The sequence below is a fragment of the Calidris pugnax genome, unplaced genomic scaffold, assembly GCF_001431845.1.
Source record: "Calidris pugnax isolate Ruff unplaced genomic scaffold, ASM143184v1 scaffold211, whole genome shotgun sequence".
Taxonomy (NCBI): domain Eukaryota; kingdom Metazoa; phylum Chordata; class Aves; order Charadriiformes; family Scolopacidae; genus Calidris; species Calidris pugnax.
The window spans coordinates 8,208,815-8,230,334 of NW_015091083.1; the positions used below are offsets into that span (position 1 = coordinate 8,208,815).

At 44.9% G+C, this 21,520-nt stretch overlaps 1 protein-coding gene across 1 annotated transcript in view; it reads left to right on the plus strand.

The window, feature by feature from the left end:
- RCOR1 (REST corepressor 1) overlaps nt 1–7,299 on the plus strand; it is a 44,629-nt gene extending 37,330 nt beyond the window's left edge. The window contains exons 9-10 of the mRNA XM_014957638.1: nt 223–452; nt 2,907–7,299. Coding sequence (XP_014813124.1) covers nt 223–452; nt 2,907–2,948 — 272 coding nt within the window. The 3' untranslated portion in view covers nt 2,949–7,299. The remainder of the gene's footprint in view (nt 1–222; nt 453–2,906) is intronic.
- The last annotated feature ends 14,221 nt before the right edge of the window (nt 7,300–21,520 follow it).

Here is a 21,520-nt window from a genome sequence, read left to right on the forward strand (position 1 = left end):
TGTTACAGAACGTATTTATTCGCACAACCCAAATAAATACTTGAATCCGCGTTAAGTGGGGCTCTTATTCTTTTTTTTTTTTTTTTTTTTTCTGAATTTATCTGAGCGATATGAAACCTTGACAGAAGTTCAGCTCCAGATCCTTATGCTGTGACTTGAGCCTGATTTGTGGTCTTTGTGGAAATAACACATTGCTTTTGCTTTTCTTTCTGTTGCTTTTAGCAATCAGGAAATACGGTCGAGACTTTCAGGCAATCTCTGACGTGATTGGCAACAAATCTGTGGTGCAAGTGAAAAACTTTTTTGTAAATTATCGACGTCGTTTCAACATAGATGAGGTTCTACAGGAGTGGGAAGCAGAGCACGGCAAAGAGGAGACAAATGGAACCAATAGCCAGAAGCCTGTAAAATCCCCTGATAATTCCACTAAAATGTCCGAAGAGGAAGATGAGGTAAATCCAGTTTAAAAAAGTCTCATAAAATTCCCAATCTGAGCTGAGTTCAGATAGATGTCTATAAATATACTCCTTGCAAAAGCAATTTTTGACAATCTTCAATCTGAGCATATTTCACTTCCTCTGGATATACAGATTCCAGTACTGATTTTGGGAATTCCAGACCTGTATGAAAGTGGAAAGAGAACAGTTAATTTGAAGCCCTCTGACAGTATCTGTATCTCATCAGCACATGGACATTTTAATGCCTGTCGCTGCTGAAATCCAATACATCTTTATCTCACTTGGATGTTTTCCCTGCACTCGGTTCTCCGAGCCGTTCTAGGTTTGGCTTTGTGAGACCATACAGTCTTCTGAGGCAAAGCTCACTCTTTTATATTTGACAACGGAGTGGTTTCACTCAGGGGAAGGGAAAAACTATAAACAAGGCGAGTGTGTGTAACTGTTCACTCTGGAATTAAAGAGAGGCATAGTTTCCTTGATTTCTACAGCAGTTTCTGTGAAGACAGAAATACTTGAAACAGCCTCTCCTTGATGCAGCTTCATGGAGTTAACATTTCTCCAAAGACAATGTGTGTTTATACTTAACTAAGAGACTGTAGAGTGTTTAAATATGAAAGCTAGTTACAAAATGTAATATTAACGGAGTCTTGCGAAAGAAAACATCGCTAGAGGTTTGCATGTTAAAAATGTCTGATCTAGGACTCCCTTTGGCCTAATTTTATTAAGGCAGCTTGGCACAAAAGCTGTATCTTCTAAATACAAGCACAGTCAACAGTGTGAGGCACATGGACTAAAGACTTCCCGGTGTGCTGCATATTTTTGTTGCCCTGTTTGGCTCACTTGTATGTTGCTGTTGAGGCATTCAGAAAGCAGAACTTCATTGTGCTTCACAAATCCTAATAATATATTGTTCAAAGATGCTTCTATTTTAGGACTAGGTCCAAAGGTATGACAGATGAACAAAACCAAACTCGAAAAACTTGCCTTCTCAGAAGGGTGCACATGAAATTGTCCCATTCTTCCACAACTGAGAGGTGGAGGAAAGAAGCAATTGTCCTTGTACAGAGCCAGCCATTTGAAAGACCGGTGGCTCATGTCACTGCCTTTTCCAGTGAACATAGAGCTGTATCTGTTGGCAGTGCAGGTCCTTTTTTCTCTGAGCCCACTGAGGTTCTTTCTGGCTTCAAATACACCCTTGCTCCTGAAAGTCAGAGTGAAAAAAGGGGAATCTCACTTGAGATAGGAAGAAAACGGTTGCGGTAGAAACTGGAGTGTGCTGATGTGGCCAAGTGTGTGGGTACTGGAGCGATGAGGATCCCAGAGAAATCAGCAGAGGAGCAGGAAGGGAGAGCGACATGACAGCAGGGTCTGGTGAAATGACTGGTGAAGCAGCAGTCGTGATTCCCAAACTAGTGATGGAAAGTGCCCAGGCTGGAGCCACGCAAGGAATGGGACCAAAGCAATGGGATGGTGGGAACAGTTGCAAAGCCTGGAGAAAAGGCAGCTATTGTGGGAGTCAGGCAGTTTGCTGTGCCCTGTACAGTTTGGGGTGAGGGCAGAGCCTGCCTGCACCAGGAGCCGGGCAGGGTGGCAGTCAGCTGCCAGCTGTGACGTGCCATGTGTGCCTTACACTAGCACCGTGTGGCTTGTGGTTTGTGATGAAGCCCATTCTGGACAGTAGGAACTGATGTGTCATGGCTGGGAGGAGGAAGGTGCTGGCAGCGTGGGGGTGGGGGGGATTTTTAATAACCAAACCTGCAGCTTTTTATAAAAATGCACAGTGAAGGGACACAAGGGTGTTGCACAGCGGGCATCTAATGGCCACCCTGCTCTCTTGAGCACATCAGATGTTGCCTCTCAGGCTGGCTATAAACGTGGTGCTCCTGCCTTCAGAGGTGACATAAGCATGGTGCTGACTGAGCAGAGTGAAATGTCATTGGGATTATCACACAGGTGTTTGCACAGGGGGCTGGTCAAAGCCAGGTGGACTCAGTCAACAGTAGCCAGAGAAAGATTTTGCTGGCCTAACCCTGAAGTCCCTAAGGTGCTTTCTCCCTGGCATGCATTGTCTGTCTGCCTGGCTGCCAGCCTGGTCAAAGCTTCGTCAGCCCTCTGACTGCTCTGGGCTTTCCCCTTCAGTGTGTTTTCGTAGCAAGTGGTCATAGTTCTGGTTTTGGGGTTTTTTTTTTGAAGTGGGGAGGTGAGACTGCTGATGATAAAATAGCCTCAACTCCAGTCTTAATTCGTGTTTGTTTATACTCCCAACAAATCCCAATGTGGCTCAGAATAAGGGGAGCTGCTGCGATTCCTCCCATGTGCCAGGGTTGTCCGTTTTGTCACTTTGAATACTGTGGATCTGGGGTGAAGTTTGGAGATGCAAGAAAGCCTATGTGTATTCATTTTTAAACTAAACGTCTCCTTTTTCTCCCCCCTCCCCCTTCCCTCCAGGCTACTTCTGTTCTTGATGTCAGATATGCATCTGCTTCGTGAGAAGGTGCTGTAGCCTAGAACAATTTGTGTTGACTACTGTGTTATCCAGGATATCAGGTATTAGCAAACCTCAGACAGCCATCTGCATCATATCTGTGGACAAGCAGCTATTACCAAAAAAAGGCAAACGCTTCCAGTCCTGTGCTACATCTGCCTTAATCTCCCCTCATTCCTCCATACTGCCTCCACTTTCTTTCAAAAAGCACCCAGGTAGCTCAGCTCTCCATTTCATCAACGTCCTGCTTAAGCACGGGGATTCCTAGAACCAGTAAACACCTGGCTGTAAATTTTGACCAACCTGCAAAGCAAGGAGCTCCTTAGCAGCCCCACAGTAACTCTACACGTTAGGAGTCCTTATAATACTTGGTCCGTAGGGTATAAGTACGTATTGCTGCATGGCCTTGTGGTCTCCGCTTCCTGTGTATTCTTACGATGACACTATTATTAGCGAGCTTTCTATAAAGGAGAGGCCTGTGCACATGCCAGCGGTGTCAGGTTTGTTCTGAAATGACAAGGCATGTTTAACGAGCGATCTTGAATAATGCAAAGCGATAGGAAATGTTATTTCGAAGGTTTGGTCAGTCCAAGGTTGTAAACGTAACTCATTACACTTCTGGTTTGTGCAATTCTTTCCACTGTATTTGTGTGTTCTTGCTTCATAGAAAGCTCCCTAATCGAGCATTTTATTCCTGTATATTTTAATGGCTTTTATTTAGTGCAAAAAGGAATACGTAACCTGAAACTGTTTGATACGCTATTTAACCCCTGGCATTCAGCATTTGCATTGTAACTTGTTAAATGAGTGCTACACAACTTTCTTTTTCCTGATCCTCTGCGGGATTAAGTCAAAACAACTTTCTCTGGTGCCTCTCCTTTTGGAATATGTGCCTTTTTACATTTGGCTACCGTAGGTCACTTTCTGTCCCAGTGTCTCATCCCTCTTCAGAGCGCTGTTTGCCAAAGACATCAAACTACTTCTCCCGGGGGAAATCTGGACGAGGGTTGGAGCACGAAATTCAACCTTCAGGTAGTTTCTGTTCTCTCGGAAGTTTAATGGAGAAGAACTGGGTTAATTTCATTGGCCATTTTAACCCTTCTGAAGCACACATCGCTTTCATGTTCTGAACCAAAATATGCAATTTAAAATCTAAGAGGTGCTTTTCCGAATACTTGGTGCATGCAGCTTTCAGATCCCCAGCCCTCTGCTTGGATGACCTGTGCTGTGGCCTGTCCAGCTGGCTTGAACTGGGGCTGGTCTTCAAAGTCCCCTATGAGGACTTTGCACCTTGAACAGGGTAGATGCTGACTGCCGAGCAGACAGTGTTCAGAGAAGCTAGAAGCAGCAGTATTACTTCTTTTCCAGTGGAAAGCTGCAAAATAACACTAGTCACAAAGCATTTAAAAAATGGTTGATTTTATGGTGTTGGAAGAAACCACCAGGTGTCTTTGCGGATGGAAAAAAGGACCTTCTTTGCCTCTCTTCCTCTACAGAGGATCGAGGCAAGGTGGCACACAGCAATGTACAGCACCAGCCTCTTAACACAACCTGAAATGAGCTAGGCCCAGGTCCTGCAGGTCTAGCCCCGAACTTGGTGCTGATGTTTGAGGTGCTGTGCTGTGTGGGCTCTGTTCTCTGTCGCTAAAGGAGGTGGGCTGATGCCAGCTGGCTAACAGGGCCAGCTCTGCCTCCTGCAGCGTAGGCACCACCCAAAGAAAAGGCAGGGGAGGTGTCCAAGGGGGTCTCCTCCTTGGGCTTTGTCTGAGGAAACAAATTCAACATCAGAAATCGAGCAACACCACACAGGCGAAGGAGCAGCTGGGCATTTCTGAGGACAAGCTGGAGTGTGGAGCCCAAAAAGGGCCCGTTTCAGCCACTTTGCAGCTGTTTCTGGGCAGTTTGATCCTGGTAGCTCCAGAGAGATCCTTTGAGGTGATGGGAGGATGGAAGGGAGCCATTCCCTCTCCTCTGTATTGGAAACCTGTAATCCCAAGTTTGCAGCAGCATCTCTACGGCTGTTGATGTGAACTTGGCAGCACTGTTGTGGCCCTGCAGATGTTCCTTCAGCCCTGGGACGGTTGGAGTTGGGAGCCTCCGGTGGGGAAAGGACACTAGATGTTAGCCAGTGTGAATTAGGGTGAAAGACGGGCAAATAGCACTGTGAATTCAGCTGACAGTTGTGGTATAAAGCAATGCCGCTCATTAGAAATACTCTAGTATTAAACCTCCTGCTGGTACCAATGCACAGAGACAGGACCTCGCCAGTGCGAAAGGGTTTGTGTGAGCTTCCATCCCAGCTGGGGAAACTCATGGGGAGAGGCTTCTGCTGGCGAGTTGAGTTCCCTCTGAGGACTTCTCATCGGTTTTTGCCCTCAAATCTGTCCATCTCGTGATCAGAAAAGTTGTGTTTTGGCTTCATCCCCAAGGGGTAGGGGGAAACATGTATAATTCATGATATTAGGAAGAAAAAAGTTGTTTAATTACTTTTCAGTTGACTGCTATCTTATTGTAGTTGATACATACAATATAATAGCACTGTATTTTAAACGTTTAGTTTTTTACATTCTCTTTATCTTTTTAAATGCGATGAAATAATTTTAGCTTTTGAAAGTTTCAATGGTTTGGTCTTGTTTGGGTGAAGACCCTCTTTTTCTTTTTTAAATGGGTCAAGCATTAGATACATCAACTGGTTGCATTCTAATTAGAAGGGTCCACAAAGATAACTGCATAAGATAGAATATTCACTTAAATTTTGTTTCTTAAACTACCAATGTGAATGTCATAATTATATATATTTTGTGGAAAATGGGAAATTATTTCTCCTAAGTATAAGTTATTGTGCAAAATATGGTATCGTTAAAGAAAATGATAGTTTAAGTTTTAGTTTTAGAAATCTTAAAGATATAAAAGTGTATTGCATATGCATAAACAAATTTCATTTGTTCTATTTAATTTTTATGTAGTTGTGTAAAGTGCTAGGTAACTTCTTTTTTCGCTTATCCATTAAAACAACCTTGTTACTTGAATATTCGTGTTTAACTGGTTTGGAACAGTGATCAATTTTTGTAATATAATCTTATAACCAAGGGAAAAAAAAAATACATGCCTCAGTTGTGCTTAACGATACAGCAACAATGTACAATCAGATGCTTAAGACCATAGTAGCCATAACTGGTAGTGCAACCACAATGGTTGTGTCTTGATATATTTAATTCCAATGGGGATAATGAATTCTTAATATATTTTTACAAGTTTGCAACCAGGAAGACCCCATGAGTATCCACTAGAACACTTTTTTAATAGTTAACAGAAGAGTGAAACTCTTCTTCTCTTAAAGCAATGTCCTGACAAACATTTTTCTTTCCTGTACAAGTACATCTGAAACATTGTATTAAAATATGCTCATTGTCACTTTAAATTTCAGTTTTTATTCTCTAAATCGCTAATATGCTGTTGGTATTCTTGCACACCAAATATGAGCCAAACAGTGCATTACACTAACTTGGTCACTGGATTTCTGAACATAAATCTCCCAAGTCAATGAAGCGCAGAAATATCGTAGGAGATTTTTCTGATAATGCATTTTTTTTCAAATCTGTATAAAATGATGCGTAGCCCATTCAACAATGAGTGGCCTGATATTTACTCTTTTTAAAAAAAAAAAAAAGTGATTTTTTTATTAGCTCCAGCTTGTCTTCAGCAAGTCAAAATCTAGTGATCTTGTGCAATGCCCCTAAAGCAAATACTTTCTGCCACTCCCTGGATTAATGCAGCTTTTCCTGTTGATAGTAAAGCACAATTGCAGTGAAAGTTACAGTTCAGAAGATGGAAGGTCAGTATAGTCTATGCATGTTGTATAATAATGAGTGTTTACATTCATATTCTCCTAAAATAAAATTTATACTGGAGTGTATAGTATTCCATTATGTAGATTTTATCAATTTTGTTAACTGCTTATAGATTGCTTAAAAGAAGTTTTTTCAAGATTTTAAAAGATGTATAAGGTTAAGTTTGCAAATATAATGGAAATGCTGTATAGCTTTTGAAGTGATAAAATACTCGTTGGGATTTTAAAGAAAGTATGTTGTAAGTAATATTTTAAATGTCTTTTTTGCCTGTTTTCTATTATTCAGCACACTTACTGTGATGAATGTTCATAGCATTATAAAATTGCTTAGCCACTGAAAAGTAACATTTGGTTTTGGATTATTTTACTGTATGAGGAATTATAGTGGGGTAAATTCCTTTGTGAAATTCTACATAACTCATTTTTCTATGATTTCCAATGTTTGCTGACATCAAATAAAAATTTTTTCAAGCCATTGATGTAATAAAACATGTAGTAAAATGTTATTGATGTAAAAAGTGGTTCCGGTATGTAATTGATTCCCCCCCTCAACTTTTCAAATTTTGGTCAGGAGGACCGACCGGTGCTTGCCCCCTTCCTGTGTCGCATCGTCAGGGCTCAGGTTAATTACTGTTAATTACATCCTGGGAAGCTCGAGCAGCCCTTAGTGTGGTGCTGGCAGCTGGGGCTGCCTTGTCCCATCCATCCTGGTGGACCTGGAGAAGTCACTGCTCCTTTTTTTCGATGGTGTGGTGTATTCCTTCCCCTGGCTGTGCGAGATCCCCGCTGGCATCGGCGAGATGGATCTAGGGTTTGGGAAGGGTAGGTTCAGGCTGGATATTAGGAAAAATTTTTTCACTGAAAGGGTTATCAGACATTGGAATGGGCTGCCCAGGGAGGTGGTTGAGGCACCATCCCTGGAGGTGTTCAAAAGACGGGTTGATGCAGTGCTGGGAGGTATGGTTTAGTGATGATGCTCCTTGTTTGTTGTGTGGGTGACTATTTTTGTCAGTTAGGTTGACGGTTGGACAAGATCTTTGAGGTCCCTTCCAACCTAGAAGATTCTGTGATTCTGTGACTGGGATGAGGGCTGGTCTCCGGGGGCAGAGCTGGAGCCTAGATCGTAGGGTACAGCTGGGGACACAGATGGTGTCATCGCTAACGTACTGAGGAATAAACTCCTGTCTGCTGCAAGCCAAGGGCTAGCACTTGCCCGTGGAACTTAACAAGGTGGTCATCTGTGTCCCGCGATGGAAGAACGGAGATTGAAATAGGTGGGAGAAGGTGAGTCTTGCCCCTGAAGCTCAGCAGCATGGAGGTGTTGCTGTCACAGTTGCTCCCACCAGCAGGAAATTTTGCACTGGGCTTGAACCTTGGGATTTTTGGGAAGGGAGTATTTCCTGTCTTCACATACGGGGTGCAAATAAGCACTAAACTAGAGCAGGTAAGAGGATACAGGGCAGCTGGGGGAAAATTGCTTTGTGTTGTGGTGTTACACTCAACAGGCAGGGTGCCAGCAGTGCTTCCCGAGCCGGGGTCTTAGCACAAGACAAAGGACAAGGAGGTTTCTGCTTTGCCTCCTGTTTGTTAAATACAGCAGAACAGCAAGAAATGCAGAAATACAGCGAGATTCTGTGGTGGTTTCCAATGCTGTAGTGTGTGGAGGGCAGGAATTAGTCATATCTTTCTATATTGTGAAGCAAAGGGGGTGGGGAGGGAGACAGGCTTGGGGTTTTGGAAGCTCAGTGCTTTTAAGAGCTGAGGGTTTTTCCTCGCTGGAGAGAGCATATTTGTGATTTTCCTGGTGGTGGGGATTGGGGTACCAGTATCGTACGGCAGTAATCAGCTTTTTTACCAGAGCTGTTTGACTTGAAGATCTTTCAGCCCTTAACCTTCAATCCAAACCAGCCCTTTCTGCCCCTGTGCCCCCCCAGCCCCAAAATAAAGCAAAGAGAAACAAATAAAGAAGGAACTTCCCCTCCTCTCAATCCAGGAGCATAAGCAGGTGAGGAAACTGGGACGACTTCTGCCCAAACACACACCTGAGGAGTCCAGAAGCAAAGGTGAAGTCGGGGTAATGCTACAGGCTTTTAAAAACACAGGTGCTACATTTCTACCTGGTAATGGTATGTATTTGTAAATGGGAATGCAGTGCAGAATTAATGTGAATGGAGTTGAAACGGTGTATTTAGGATTCCTGATGGCCTGCTTCCTACATAAACAGATTGGTATCTGGTAATTTCCAGTGTTGGTGTCTTAAGGCATCAGCTCTGCAGCAAATGTTGAGGTTCAGACTTTAAGGTCTGACCTTAATTAAGCTTTGGACCTTAACTAAGAATGAGAATACGTGTATGTAGAGCAACCTTGGTTTCCAGAACATGTGCATGTGTCTTGCAGGCATCTCTACAAGCTGTAGAGTATGAACAGCACAGCAGCACCGAGCCCCCTCCCCTGGGACAGGAGCTGCCTCCGGTGCAGGCTGAAATGGAAGGGTTCAGTGTTGGTGCTGTTTTTGCCTGCTGAGATCTTAATCTAATCCTCAAGTATCAGCTTTACGAAATAACAGTATAAGTGTGGATTTTATCTCATAAGCCGACTTCTAGTATGAAAAATACAGTGTGATGTCGGAGAGGGAGCTGGCTATCAAACCAATGATCTCATTCCCCTCTAAAACCACGCTCTGCCTGATCCACCCAAAGAGTCTTTGAACTAATAAGAGCAAATGAAATTTCTGGTCTTGCTTTTAGTAAACCATCAACAGAATGTGCGTGTGTGTATGTAAACAAACCCCCAACCAACCAAAACCAAAACCACCCCCCAAAACTCAGCAAAGGGCCTGCTGACAGTGGTGTAGAGGACTTGTTTGCTTTTGCTGCAGAAGGGCTGTAAAATATTAAGGGGAACTAGTTTCTGAAGTCATCAAGAAGGGAAATCTTGAGGACAGTAGCGCACAGGAGGCCTGAACTTTTATCAAAGACGGAGAAATCACCTGGAAGTTTCCCCTGCTGAAAGGGCCAAGGTTTGCATGGAAGAAGGGCAGGGACTTGTAAGATGGGGAAAAACATTGATCAGCAAGGGGTTTTCACTGGGGAGACTGGGAAATGGGAGTAAGAGAAGAACTGACGTTGTGTCACACTGACTTCTGTTTGTTTCCAGCCAGAGATGAAGGTTGGGGTGTTTGTGCTGGTTCTGGATGCACACTTAGTTTTCACTGAAGTAGCTTGGAACAGGCGAAGGCATGTGGGACGATGGAAATAAAACAAGCACAGGTAAACTGGGAGGAATTTTCCCCCAGTGTCTGCACGCTTTGGGGGAGCAGATATGATCTGTCACCTGGCGCCTGAACCAGAATGGCTTAGTAAAACCTGAGCGAGCCATTAAAATGGCAGATGATGCTATATGAAAGACAGAACTGAACTGATTTCCCAAAGAAAAAGATGAATAGGAGATCTAGGCAGCTGCAGGCTTCTTGATACTGCCGTGTGTATTCAGGGTTTAGAATAAGGCGTGATGGAAAGGAGAATTAGGTGAATTAACAAAATAGAAGAACGGGTGCAATAGATTCACCGGAGAAAGGCTTGTGCCTGAGCAGTGAGTCGCAAGGGGCAGGATTCAGCAGCAGATCCGGATATCGCTGCCTGAGCTCGCCGTCCAGAATCCCTTAGAGAGAAATAAGCTTTTCTGGGGTGTAATTAATTTAATCCTAAATTAGATGTTGAAAACTGATCTAATGTATTACGTCCCAAAAGTGCTTATTTCTCTCCTTATTATAGGCAGAGCCTAGAGCTCTGTCTGGGATGTGGAAGCCGGGCATTAACCACACCGGTGCCATGGCTGCCCGGGCTCAACCCCAGGAGAGGGCAAGGACTTGGACCCCTCACTGTGGCACCAGGTGTCCAACTGTTGATGCCACCATGCCAAGGCCTTGAGAAGCTCCTCTGGGGTATTGTGTGCAGTCCTGGTTCATCTGGTGGAAGACAAGTCTGCCTGAGGAGGTGGAAATGAAAGGAAGGCACCTGGTGAGCTTGGCTTGCTGGGGCAGGTGGAAGAAGGGGTGAGGGTCCTGCCTGTTCTTTGTAACTGGCAACCTGGGGGTCACAGGTTAAGATAAAGGCAGTGTTGTTGGGAGGAAAAACTAGGCTGGGTTTTAGCCTGTCCATAGCCTTACTGAGGTCATTCTTCCAGGTCTGGGGACAAATCTCTCCATTAATCCTAAACTCTGAAAGTGCATGAAGGAGATGCCATGGTTACTGAGCTGAACTCCCTACGGCAGAAGATCCCAGATCCCTGCTTCTTGGTACAGAAGGGTATTGGCCAAGCTCTGGTTTGCCAGTTGGGTCCACCCTTACTGCCAGCTGCTTTTCTTCCTCCAGGAGAGTGGGAGTGTTGGATCACAGGGGTTTGTACTGAATCACAGGGCTGTGGATTCTGGTGGAAGGGTGTTCCTGGAGACATACCTACCTCTGATTTTATCTGTAGCCTTCTCCTGCCCTGGGCACCTGGCTGCCTGCAGCTGCCTGGCCCATAGCAGAGGTCAAGCAGCTCTCTGGTGTGAAAGGTGAGGAGAGGTGCTGTGAGTGTGTAAGCGTGTGCTGGCCGTGGATTTTGAGTCTGAGCTTGCAGCAGGATGAAGCTGTTGGCTGAGAGCTGGGAACGGAGGGCTTTCTGGAGCTGGTGGGTCCATGGCTATGCTCTGCGTGCTGCCTGTGGGGTGGGATAAATGGCTTTGGGGTAGGGGGTGACTAAGAGAGGTGCCCTTGGCCAAGTAGAAGTTGCGTTGTGGCACTCTGGTCTGGCTTTTGCACATGCTATTCCGGGTACAGAAGCTGATTTGAAGAAGCCTTGACTTGCTCCAGTCATCTCGCCTGCACTGGATTGCTGCCCACAGCAGCCCAGTCACTTGCTACTGGGAGGCAGTGACTGCTCCTTCTTCCAGTGCCAGACCCAGGACCTCGCTGCTGGTGTGGGGAGGTTTGGGAAGGACATTCATGGGAGCACCAGCAGATTCCCAGAGGTTCCCGCTGTGTTGTCTTGGAGATTTTGTGTTGGCTGATGTTTTCGTTTTCCTCATGTAAGAGGAATTGGGTTCCCAGTTGGAAAGATTGGCTTGAAGGATTTTGTTTATTTTCATTCCAGTAACTACTGGATGTTGAGTTTCCCCCAAACTGCAGCATGGCATGTCCTGTAGGCTTCTCTCCATCACTGATTACTGAATGCCTTGTCCTGCCTTCCTCTAGGAAGGGTCCCGACTCCTGTCCTGTGTTCTTTCCTTGTGAAAGAGGATTAAACCTGCTTTCTGCCACGAGATACAGTGGGAAATCTGGGACACAGGTGGAAACTTCTGGAGCTCCTAAACAAGCATGTCTTCCTGAAGGTCCCCAATTTAGTTGCATTTTGAAATATGCCTCTGATAATAGAACTAGCTTCCCTGTGGCTTGGTGTCTTTTCAGTAGTCAAGAAATGTACCTGTATGGGAGGGACACACGCCTCTCATTGGACCCAATTTCCACTCTTTTGGTCCCTGTGTCCAGCCTCTCTTGAAGAGACAGCCTGGGGTAGAACTCTCATCATTCACCAAAGCCAAAAATGTTATTTTTTGTATGTATTTCCTATCATTTTTGGCCTTTCAAATACAACTTTAGGGACAGCTTTTTGGATGCCAAAAGTAGCTTTACACCTCTGATTAGAATGTTGAGCTGTTAATTTTCTCCCTTAAAAAAAAAATTCAAAACAACTATTAAAAAAACCCAAAGCAGTTAATTGGATGTTCTATTTAAGCTAATTCCCTTTTGCTGCATGGCTGGTTCTCTCTTCCGTGCACGATCGAGTCTCACTGGTACAAATATTCTGAGAAGATAACTTTTAAGCTTAATCAAATTCTCCTTTAAAAGTATTTGTATAAAGATTCCGGTTTCTGCAATTAATCAGGGGAGGCCCTGGGTCCAGCGCCGTGCTGTACTGGGGAAGCAAATAATACCCTGTGTCTGTGCTCCATCACAAGCAGCCTCTCGGTTTGGTTTTCAATGAGTGACCCAGAACCACAGTGGGGTTTGGCAGCAGAAAAAATAAGTTAGGAGAATTGTGCTACGCACACAAGGAAGATCAACTAGTCAAGCTATTTGTCAGGAACAATGCCTTTGGCTCTAGGCATGGATGGATGGATGGATGGATGGATGGCTTCTCTTCCTCCTGGTTTTATTTTTGTGCGTTGTTAGCAGTGAGTGCTGGGATCTGCCCAGGGCTCCAGATCTGCGGCTCAGAATCCAGTGTCACGAAAAAAAGATCCATAGTAAATAACTATGAGCTGACTTGCATCTTCACTGCCCTCAAATGTGCGCTGCCTGGGGCCTCCATCATTTGAAATATGCTCAGTCCTCAGCCTGTCTCTCAAAGTCCAGAGAAAAATCTCTTAAAGTAAGAGGAGAAAGCTTAATTTTTAGATACATATATATAAATAAAAATTACTCCTGACTCCCTAACTTCTGGGTTTCCCAAGGTATTTTTGTATGCTTTAAACTCCAAGTTCCCCACACAAGGATGCCCCTGCTATAGGCATGAAATAAATAGAAGGGACCCTGATCCAAGCCTTGTTAGGTGCTTTTACATAGACTGCAGTAAGATTTGGACCAGGTGGATAGTAAATAACTTTATAACGTTAGAGCAAATGCAGTTTTAAATGATTACCTGTCAGCCTCTCATTAATGCCTGGGACCAAGCAGAAACTTGACAAGGAAAGATGTGCCTTGCTAACGAAGGGAAGCGTCAGCACGATGGGAGAAGCAGCAAGGTTTCAGCAATGCTTTATCGACTCCAGAGAGCATCTGGCACCTCTGAATTCCTCCCTTGTTGGTCAGGGAACATGGTTTGAGGACTTGGAGGAGGGAATTACGTTGCCTCCAGGAAACTCTTTGCTTCTTACTTTGTCCGCTGGAGGTGGTCATTTCCTGGCTCAAACTGGTTGACCTGAAGGATTTCCCCAGTAACATGTGTTAAGAAGGCAGCAGTGCCTTCAAACCTGGATGTGGTCCAGTTGTCTGTCCTGCTGCAATGTTTTGCTTTTGCTCTGGTATGAAAAGAAAAAGTAATCTGTAAAATGAAGTGAGGAGGGTTTATGTCATTTTTGTTGCTGTTCTTGCTTTTGAAGGTTGCCAAAAGGCAGCGGAGTCATTTCTGTTTTTCTTGTAAAGGTGCATTTTTTCATTTAGTATCTCAGTCTTGTTTCTGCAGCCCCCTGGGATGGAGAGGTCACAGTGCTGTATAAATGAAAGCTGAGTAATTGAGATGGTTTTCAATGTTTTTACATTTTACTAAAAAGTTTAATGTTTACTTAATGCCCTGTAAACACTCAGGAGAATACATCTCCGTTTAAAAATTCAGAACCTACTAAAGGCTTCAAACAACTGCTGGTCACTTGGGAGGACACAGAGCGCTGCTGAGAGTTGTTAACGTGCTCGTGGAGGAGGAGCAAAACCGTAATTTCTGCTACTTTCTGCCAAAACTAAGTCGATGTTAGCTCACCTGTGAGCTCAGGGTAGAGAGTAGCAATGTCAGTGTGACAGTGTTGATGTCTGCAGATGGGAAGTGTTAGTCCTTCCTCTGGATGACTAAGCCTGAGACTAATGCCCAGTTAGGGCTTGGATTGCCAACCTGTGGGTGTTTGGGAGGTAAACCCTTAGTTAATGTTGCTCGGTTGTAGAGGAACAATTATATACCTAAGGAAGAAGGTATTTCCTGAGACTTGCAAAACAAATGTCATTTTAGACAGTGCATGCAAATAAAATGTTGTACAAGAGGTTTGTGTAGATGTTGTCTAGTAGCAAAGGGTTCTTTTTAACTTGTATTAAATAAGCCCTATGGGAAGTAGATGCAGGTGAGAAGGGGGCTGACCGGAGGAGCTCTGTGTGGTGGCGAGCGTGACTCTGTTGGAGGAACATTTTGGAGGCTGAGGTCGTGTGTTTGAGTAGCTGACTGGAGGAATCGGTCCTTGATTGGGTATTAGAAGCTTCTAGAGAGAGATGTCAGGGTGGGCTTACTTTCTGAAGGCCAAAGTTCTCTGGTGCTAGAGAGATTTTGCCCTTGCTGTTGGTTTGCTTCTTGGCAATGATGGTAGTTATAGCAGGTTTTTCTGGAAACTCCTAACCAGGGGTAATCAAAGCACAGCAGAAAGTTGGAGAGCACAAGAAGAATGTCCTGATGTTATACACACCAACAAGATTGCTGGGCTGTGTTCCAGCTACAGACTAGTGTGGGCGTCTAGAAATCAACAAAAGGTACCTTGAACCTTCACTGGGAGTAGTGGAAGCACTGTCGCAGTCTGTGGGGGAGGTGGGGCTTGGGACCTCTGCCATGCCTCCCCCTTCTAAGACCATTCCTGAGTAGAGGAGGAACGGTTTAGTCTGTTTTCCTTGCTGAGTCTGGCTGCACATCACAAGATCCATTTTTCACGACAGCCTTTTATAGCGGGTTTTTTTTCCTAGAATAGCTGGAGCTTTGGAGAATCCTGTCCGAACTCCTTCCGCGTGTGACTATTTTGATTCTAAATGAGTTGTTTTGTAGGCAGACCCCAAGGGCCACTTGCCTGGGTGGCTCGAGCTCAGCTTGGTTTATTTTTCATATACTAATTATTCCTATGAGATTCGGTTTGTGATTTCTGTTCAGCTGTTTAGGTGTCTTGGTTGTGAAGACAAAGTAACATGTCATTTAAGTAAATTAGTGTGTGAAAACCGCGTGTCCTGAGGTGTTTGATTAATGCTTGCAGAAGCCTTCAGAACCCAAGTGTTTGTGGCTGGAAGCTGGGCAGTGTGTGCATGCTGCTGTCCCAAATATTGCCCACAGCAGAAGCTTGAGAAGAATCTGTAGAAGGGGCATGGATGTGTCCTCACATCTCTTTTTCACCGCCTCCTACCCTCCTTGTAAGAAAGAAGATCTTTTGTGTGGGAAGCTTGGTGTAAATCTGGACTGCTCCAACCATTCGAAGGTATCAAAATCTACTATTAAAAAATTCCACCTCTTATCCAGTGGTGAAGCTGAGGCTGCAGAAAAGCAATGGCAGAAACAGTGAGGGGCTGGAGGAGAGAGGGGCAAGTCCTCGGCAGATGGAAAGGAGGTACTGGGTGCAAGCAACACCACGGGGAAGAGCTCGGAGACCTGAGCCAACAGGGTTTATTTCTGCAGGAGATGGTGGGCAGGTGGATTCTTCAGCCCAGGCTGTGTGGTAGGGCTAGAAAATAGCTCTTGACGAAGTCCTGGAAACGAGGCAGCGAAGGGAATTAATCATTAGCAGAGCTGAGTGACAGATGTGCTGCATTCTTTATTGCTGTGAAACTTTGAGTTTGTCTTTCTACACAAACTGTTTCTCGACAGCCTGTGTTCAAGGCAGGAGTGCCAGGTGGCACCTCCAGCCTGTACTTTGCCGGAGCCAGTAAAGCTCTGAGGAGGAGAGGATGGGGAAGGTGTTCCCAGTGGCTCTGAAAAGGGATTAATCTTGTCAGATGACAACCCAAGCAATACCTAGTCCAAAGGATTAGGAACTGCTTGAATAAATTATGAATCACAAATGATTTATTTGGGGGTTTTCTCTGAAGAGGAGTCTAGATGAGTGTAATTTGAGGGGGAGGCACAGGCTGTGCTGGAATGCATGAAAGATCCACGTGTCTAGTGATAAATGATTAAGTGGGATGAGTTCTTGTAGGTTTTGAAGGCTGGAAAGGCCCACAGCCACGTTTTGTGTGGCTTACCCACCACTCAGGCTTTAATAGCCCTAAACCATCTCAGAACCTGCCTGATGACCTTTCCACCGAGATCCCATTCAGACCTTCTGTAGCTCCTCAGGGACCAGATCTTCTGGTGTCTTTGTCCCACGCTCATGTCTCTCCAGGGATGGGTTTTAAACCTGCAGCTGCCTTCCGAGGTACCGTGGTGGTTTCCACACGTTGGATGCCAGCTTGACCTCCCCAGCTCTGCTGGGGGCAGTAGCATTGCAGAGGCTCCCACAAAGCAAGTCCACATTTGCTCACATCAGCAGGATGGTGGTGGGGGCAGATGGCACATATGGGGCACGTGTGGCATTTTGTACCAGCATCAGAGAGTTCCTTCGAGACCAGCAGCGTTGATATTTAGCTCAAGGGCCTCATCCAGCCTCCTGAGCCAAGTGGTGCTGTTTCCTTTGGGAGGAGATGTCTGGAGGACAAGCCGGCTTCTCTCCATCACTGATTACTGAATGCCTTGTCCTGCCTTCCTCTAGGAAGGGTCCCGACTCCTGTCCTGTGTTCTTTCCTTGTGAAAGAGGATTAAACCTGCTTTCTGCCACGAGATACAGTGGGAAATCTGGGACACAGGTGGAAACTTCTGGAGCTCCTAAACAAGCATGTCTTCCTGAAGGTCCCCAATTTAGTTGCATTTTGAAATATGCCTCTGATAATAGAACTAGCTTCCCTGTGGCTTGGTGTCTTTTCAGTAGTCAAGAAATGTACCTGTATGGGAGGGACACACGCCTCTCATTGGACCCAATTTCCACTCTTTTGGTCCCTGTGTCCAGCCTCTCTTGAAGAGACAGCCTGGGGTAGAACTCTCATCATTCACCAAAGCCAAAAATGTTATTTTTTGTATGTATTTCCTATCATTTTTGGCCTTTCAAATACAACTTTAGGGACAGCTTTTTGGATGCCAAAAGTAGCTTTACACCTCTGATTAGAATGTTGAGCTGTTAATTTTCTCCCTTAAAAAAAAAATTCAAAACAACTATTAAAAAAACCCAAAGCAGTTAATTGGATGTTCTATTTAAGCTAATTCCCTTTTGCTGCATGGCTGGTTCTCTCTTCCGTGCACGATCGAGTCTCACTGGTACAAATATTCTGAGAAGATAACTTTTAAGCTTAATCAAATTCTCCTTTAAAAGTATTTGTATAAAGATTCCGGTTTCTGCAATTAATCAGGGGAGGCCCTGGGTCCAGCGCCGTGCTGTACTGGGGAAGCAAACAATACCCTGTGTCTGTGCTCCATCACAAGCAGCCTCTCGGTTTGGTTTTCAATGAGTGACCCAGAACCACAGTGGGGTTTGGCAGCAGAAAAAATAAGTTAGGAGAATTGTGCTACGCACACAAGGAAGATCAACTAGTCAAGCTATTTGTCAGGAACAATGTCTTTGGCTCTAGGCATGGATGGATGGATGGATGGATGGATGGCTTCTCTTCCTCCTGGTTTTATTTTTGTGCGTTGTTAGCAGTGAGTGCTGGGATCTGCCCAGGGCTCCAGATCTGCGGCTCAGAATCCAGTGTCACGAAAAAAAGATCCATAGTAAATAACTATGAGCTGACTTGCATCTTCACTGCCCTCAAATGTGCGCTGCCTGGGGCCTCCATCATTTGAAATATGCTCAGTCCTCAGCCTGTCTCTCAAAGTCCAGAGAAAAATCTCTTAAAGTAAGAGGAGAAAGCTTAATTTTTAGATACATATATATAAATAAAAATTACTCCTGACTCCCTAACTTCTGGGTTTCCCAAGGTATTTTTGTATGCTTTAAACTCCAAGTTCCCCACACAAGGATGCCCCTGCTATAGGCATGAAATAAATAGAAGGGACCCTGATCCAAGCCTTGTTAGGTGCTTTTACATAGACTGCAGTAAGATTTGGACCAGGTGGATAGTAAATAACTTTATAACGTTAGAGCAAATGCAGTTTTAAATGATTACCTGTCAGCCTCTCATTAATGCCTGGGACCAAGCAGAAACTTGACAAGGAAAGATGTGCCTTGCTAACGAAGGGAAGCGTCAGCACGATGGGAGAAGCAGCAAGGTTTCAGCAATGCTTTATTGACTCCAGAGAGCATCTGGCACCTCTGAATTCCTCCCTTGTTGGTCAGGGAACCTGATTTGAGGACTTGGAGGAGGGAATTACGTTGCCTCCAGGAAACTCTTTGCTTCTTACTTTGTCCGCTGGAGGTGGTCATTTCCTGGCTCAAACTGGTTGACCTGAAGGATTTCCCCAGTAACATGTGTTAAGAAGGCAGCAGTGCCTTCAAACCTGGATGTGGTCCAGTTGTCTGTCCTGCTGCAATGTTTTGCTTTTGCTCTGGTATGAAAAGAAAAAGTAATCTGTAAAATGAAGTGAGGAGGGTTTATGTCATTTTTGTTGCTGTTCTTGCTTTTGAAGGTTGCCAAAAGGCAGCGGAGTCATTTCTGTTTTTCTTGTAAAGGTGCATTTTTTCATTTAGTATCTCAGTCTTGTTTCTGCAGCCCCCTGGGATGGAGAGGTCACAGTGCTGTATAAATGAAAGCTGAGTAATTGAGATGGTTTTCAATGTTTTTACATTTTACTAAAAAGTTTAATGTTTACTGAATGCCCTGTAAACACTCAGGAGAATACATCTCCGTTTAAAAATTCAGAACCTACTAAAGGCTTCAAACAACTGCTGGTCACTTGGGAGGACACAGAGCGCTGCTGAGAGTTGTTAACGTGCTCGTGGAGGAGGAGCAAAACCGTAATTTCTGCTACTTTCTGCCAAAACTAAGTCGATGTTAGCTCACCTGTGAGCTCAGGGTAGAGAGTAGCAATGTCAGTGTGACAGTGTTGATGTCTGCAGATGGGAAGTGTTAGTCCTTCCTCTGGATGACTAAGCCTGAGACTAATGCCCAGTTAGGGCTTGGATTGCCAACCTGTGGGTGTTTGGGAGGTAAACCCTTAGTTAATGTTGCTCGGTTGTAGAGGAACAATTATATACCTAAGGAAGAAGGTATTTCCTGAGACTTGCAAAACAAATGTCATTTTAGACAGTGCATGCAAATAAAATGTTGTACAAGAGGTTTGTGTAGATGTTGTCTAGTAGCAAAGGGTTATTTTTAACTTGTATTAAATAAGCCCTATGGGAAGTAGATGCAGGTGAGAAGGGGGCTGACCGGAGGAGCAATGTGTGGTGGTGAGTGTGACCCTGTTGGAGGAACATTTTGGAGGCTGAGGTCGTGTGTTTGAGTAGCTGACTGGAGGAATCGGTCCTTGATTGGGTATTAGAAGCTTCTAGAGAGAGATGTCAGGGTGGGCTTACTTTCTGAAGGCCAAAGTTCTCTGGTGCTAGAGAGATTTTGCCCTTGCTGTTGGTTTGCTTCTTGGCAATGATGGTAGTTATAGCAGGTTTTTCTGGAAACTCCTAACCAGGGATAATCAAAGCACAGCAGAAAGTTGGAGAGCACAAGAAGAATGTCCTGATGTTATACACACCAACAAGATTGCTGGGCTGTGTTCCAGCTACAGACTAGTGTGGGCGTCTAGAAATCAACAAAAGGTACCTTGAACCTTCACTGGGAGTAGTGGAAGCACTGTCGCAGTCTGTGGGGGAGGTGGGGCTTGGGACCTCTGCCATGCCTCCCCCTTCTAAGACCATTCCTGAGTAGAGGAGGAACGGTTTAGTCTGTTTTCCTTGCTGAGTCTGGCTGCACATCACAAGATCCATTTTTCACGACAGCCTTTTATAGCGGGTTTTTTTTCCTAGAATAGCTGGAGCTTTGGAGAATCCTGTCCGAACTCCTTCCGCGTGTGACTATTTTGATTCTAAATGAGTTGTTTTGTAGGCAGACCCCAAGGGCCACTTGCCTGGGTGGCTCGAGCTCAGCTTGGTTTATTTTTCATATACTAATTATTCCTATGAGATTCGGTTTGTGATTTCTGTTCAGCTGTTTAGGTGTCTTGGTTGTGAAGACAAAGTAACATGTCATTTAAGTAAATTAGTGTGTGAAAACCGCGTGTCCTGAGGTGTTTGATTAATGCTTGCAGAAGCCTTCAGAACCCAAGTGTTTGTGGCTGGAAGCTGGGCAGTGTGTGCATGCTGCTGTCCCAAATATTGCCCACAGCAGAAGCTTGAGAAGAATCTGTAGAAGGGGCATGGATGTGTCCTCACATCTCTTTTTCACCGCCTCCTACCCTCCTTGTAAGAAAGAAGATCTTTTGTGTGGGAAGCTTGGTGTAAATCTGGACTGCTCCAACCATTCGAAGGTATCAAAATCTACTATTAAAAAATTCCACCTCTTATCCAGTGGTGAAGCTGAGGCTGCAGAAAAGCAATGGCAGAAACAGTGAGGGGCTGGAGGAGAGAGGGGCAAGTCCTCGGCAGATGGAAAGGAGGTACTGGGTGCAAGCTACACCACGGGGAAGAGCTCGGAGACCTGAGCCAACAGGGTTTATTTCTGCAGGAGATGGTGGGCAGGTGGATTCTTCAGCCCAGGCTGTGTGGTAGGGCTAGAAAATAGCTCTTGACGAAGTCCTGGAAACGAGGCAGCGAAGGGAATTAATCATTAGCAGAGCTGAGTGACAGATGTGCTGCATTCTTTATTGCTGTGAAACTTTGAGTTTGTCTTTCTACACAAACTGTTTCTCGACAGCCTGTGTTCAAGGCAGGAGTGCCAGGTGGCACCTCCAGCCTGTACTTTGCCGGAGCCAGTAAAGCTCTGAGGAGGAGAGGATGGGGAAGGTGTTCCCAGTGGCTCTGAAAAGGGATTAATCTTGTCAGATGACAACCCAAGCAATACCTAGTCCAAAGGATTAGGAACTGCTTGAATAAATTATGAATCACAAATGATTTATTTGGGGGTTTTCTCTGAAGAGGAGTCTAGATGAGTGTAATTTGAGGGGGAGGCACAGGCTGTGCTGGAATGCATGAAAGATCCACGTGTCTAGTGATAAATGATTAAGTGGGATGAGTTCTTGTAGGTTTTGAAGGCTGGAAAGGCCCACAGCCAT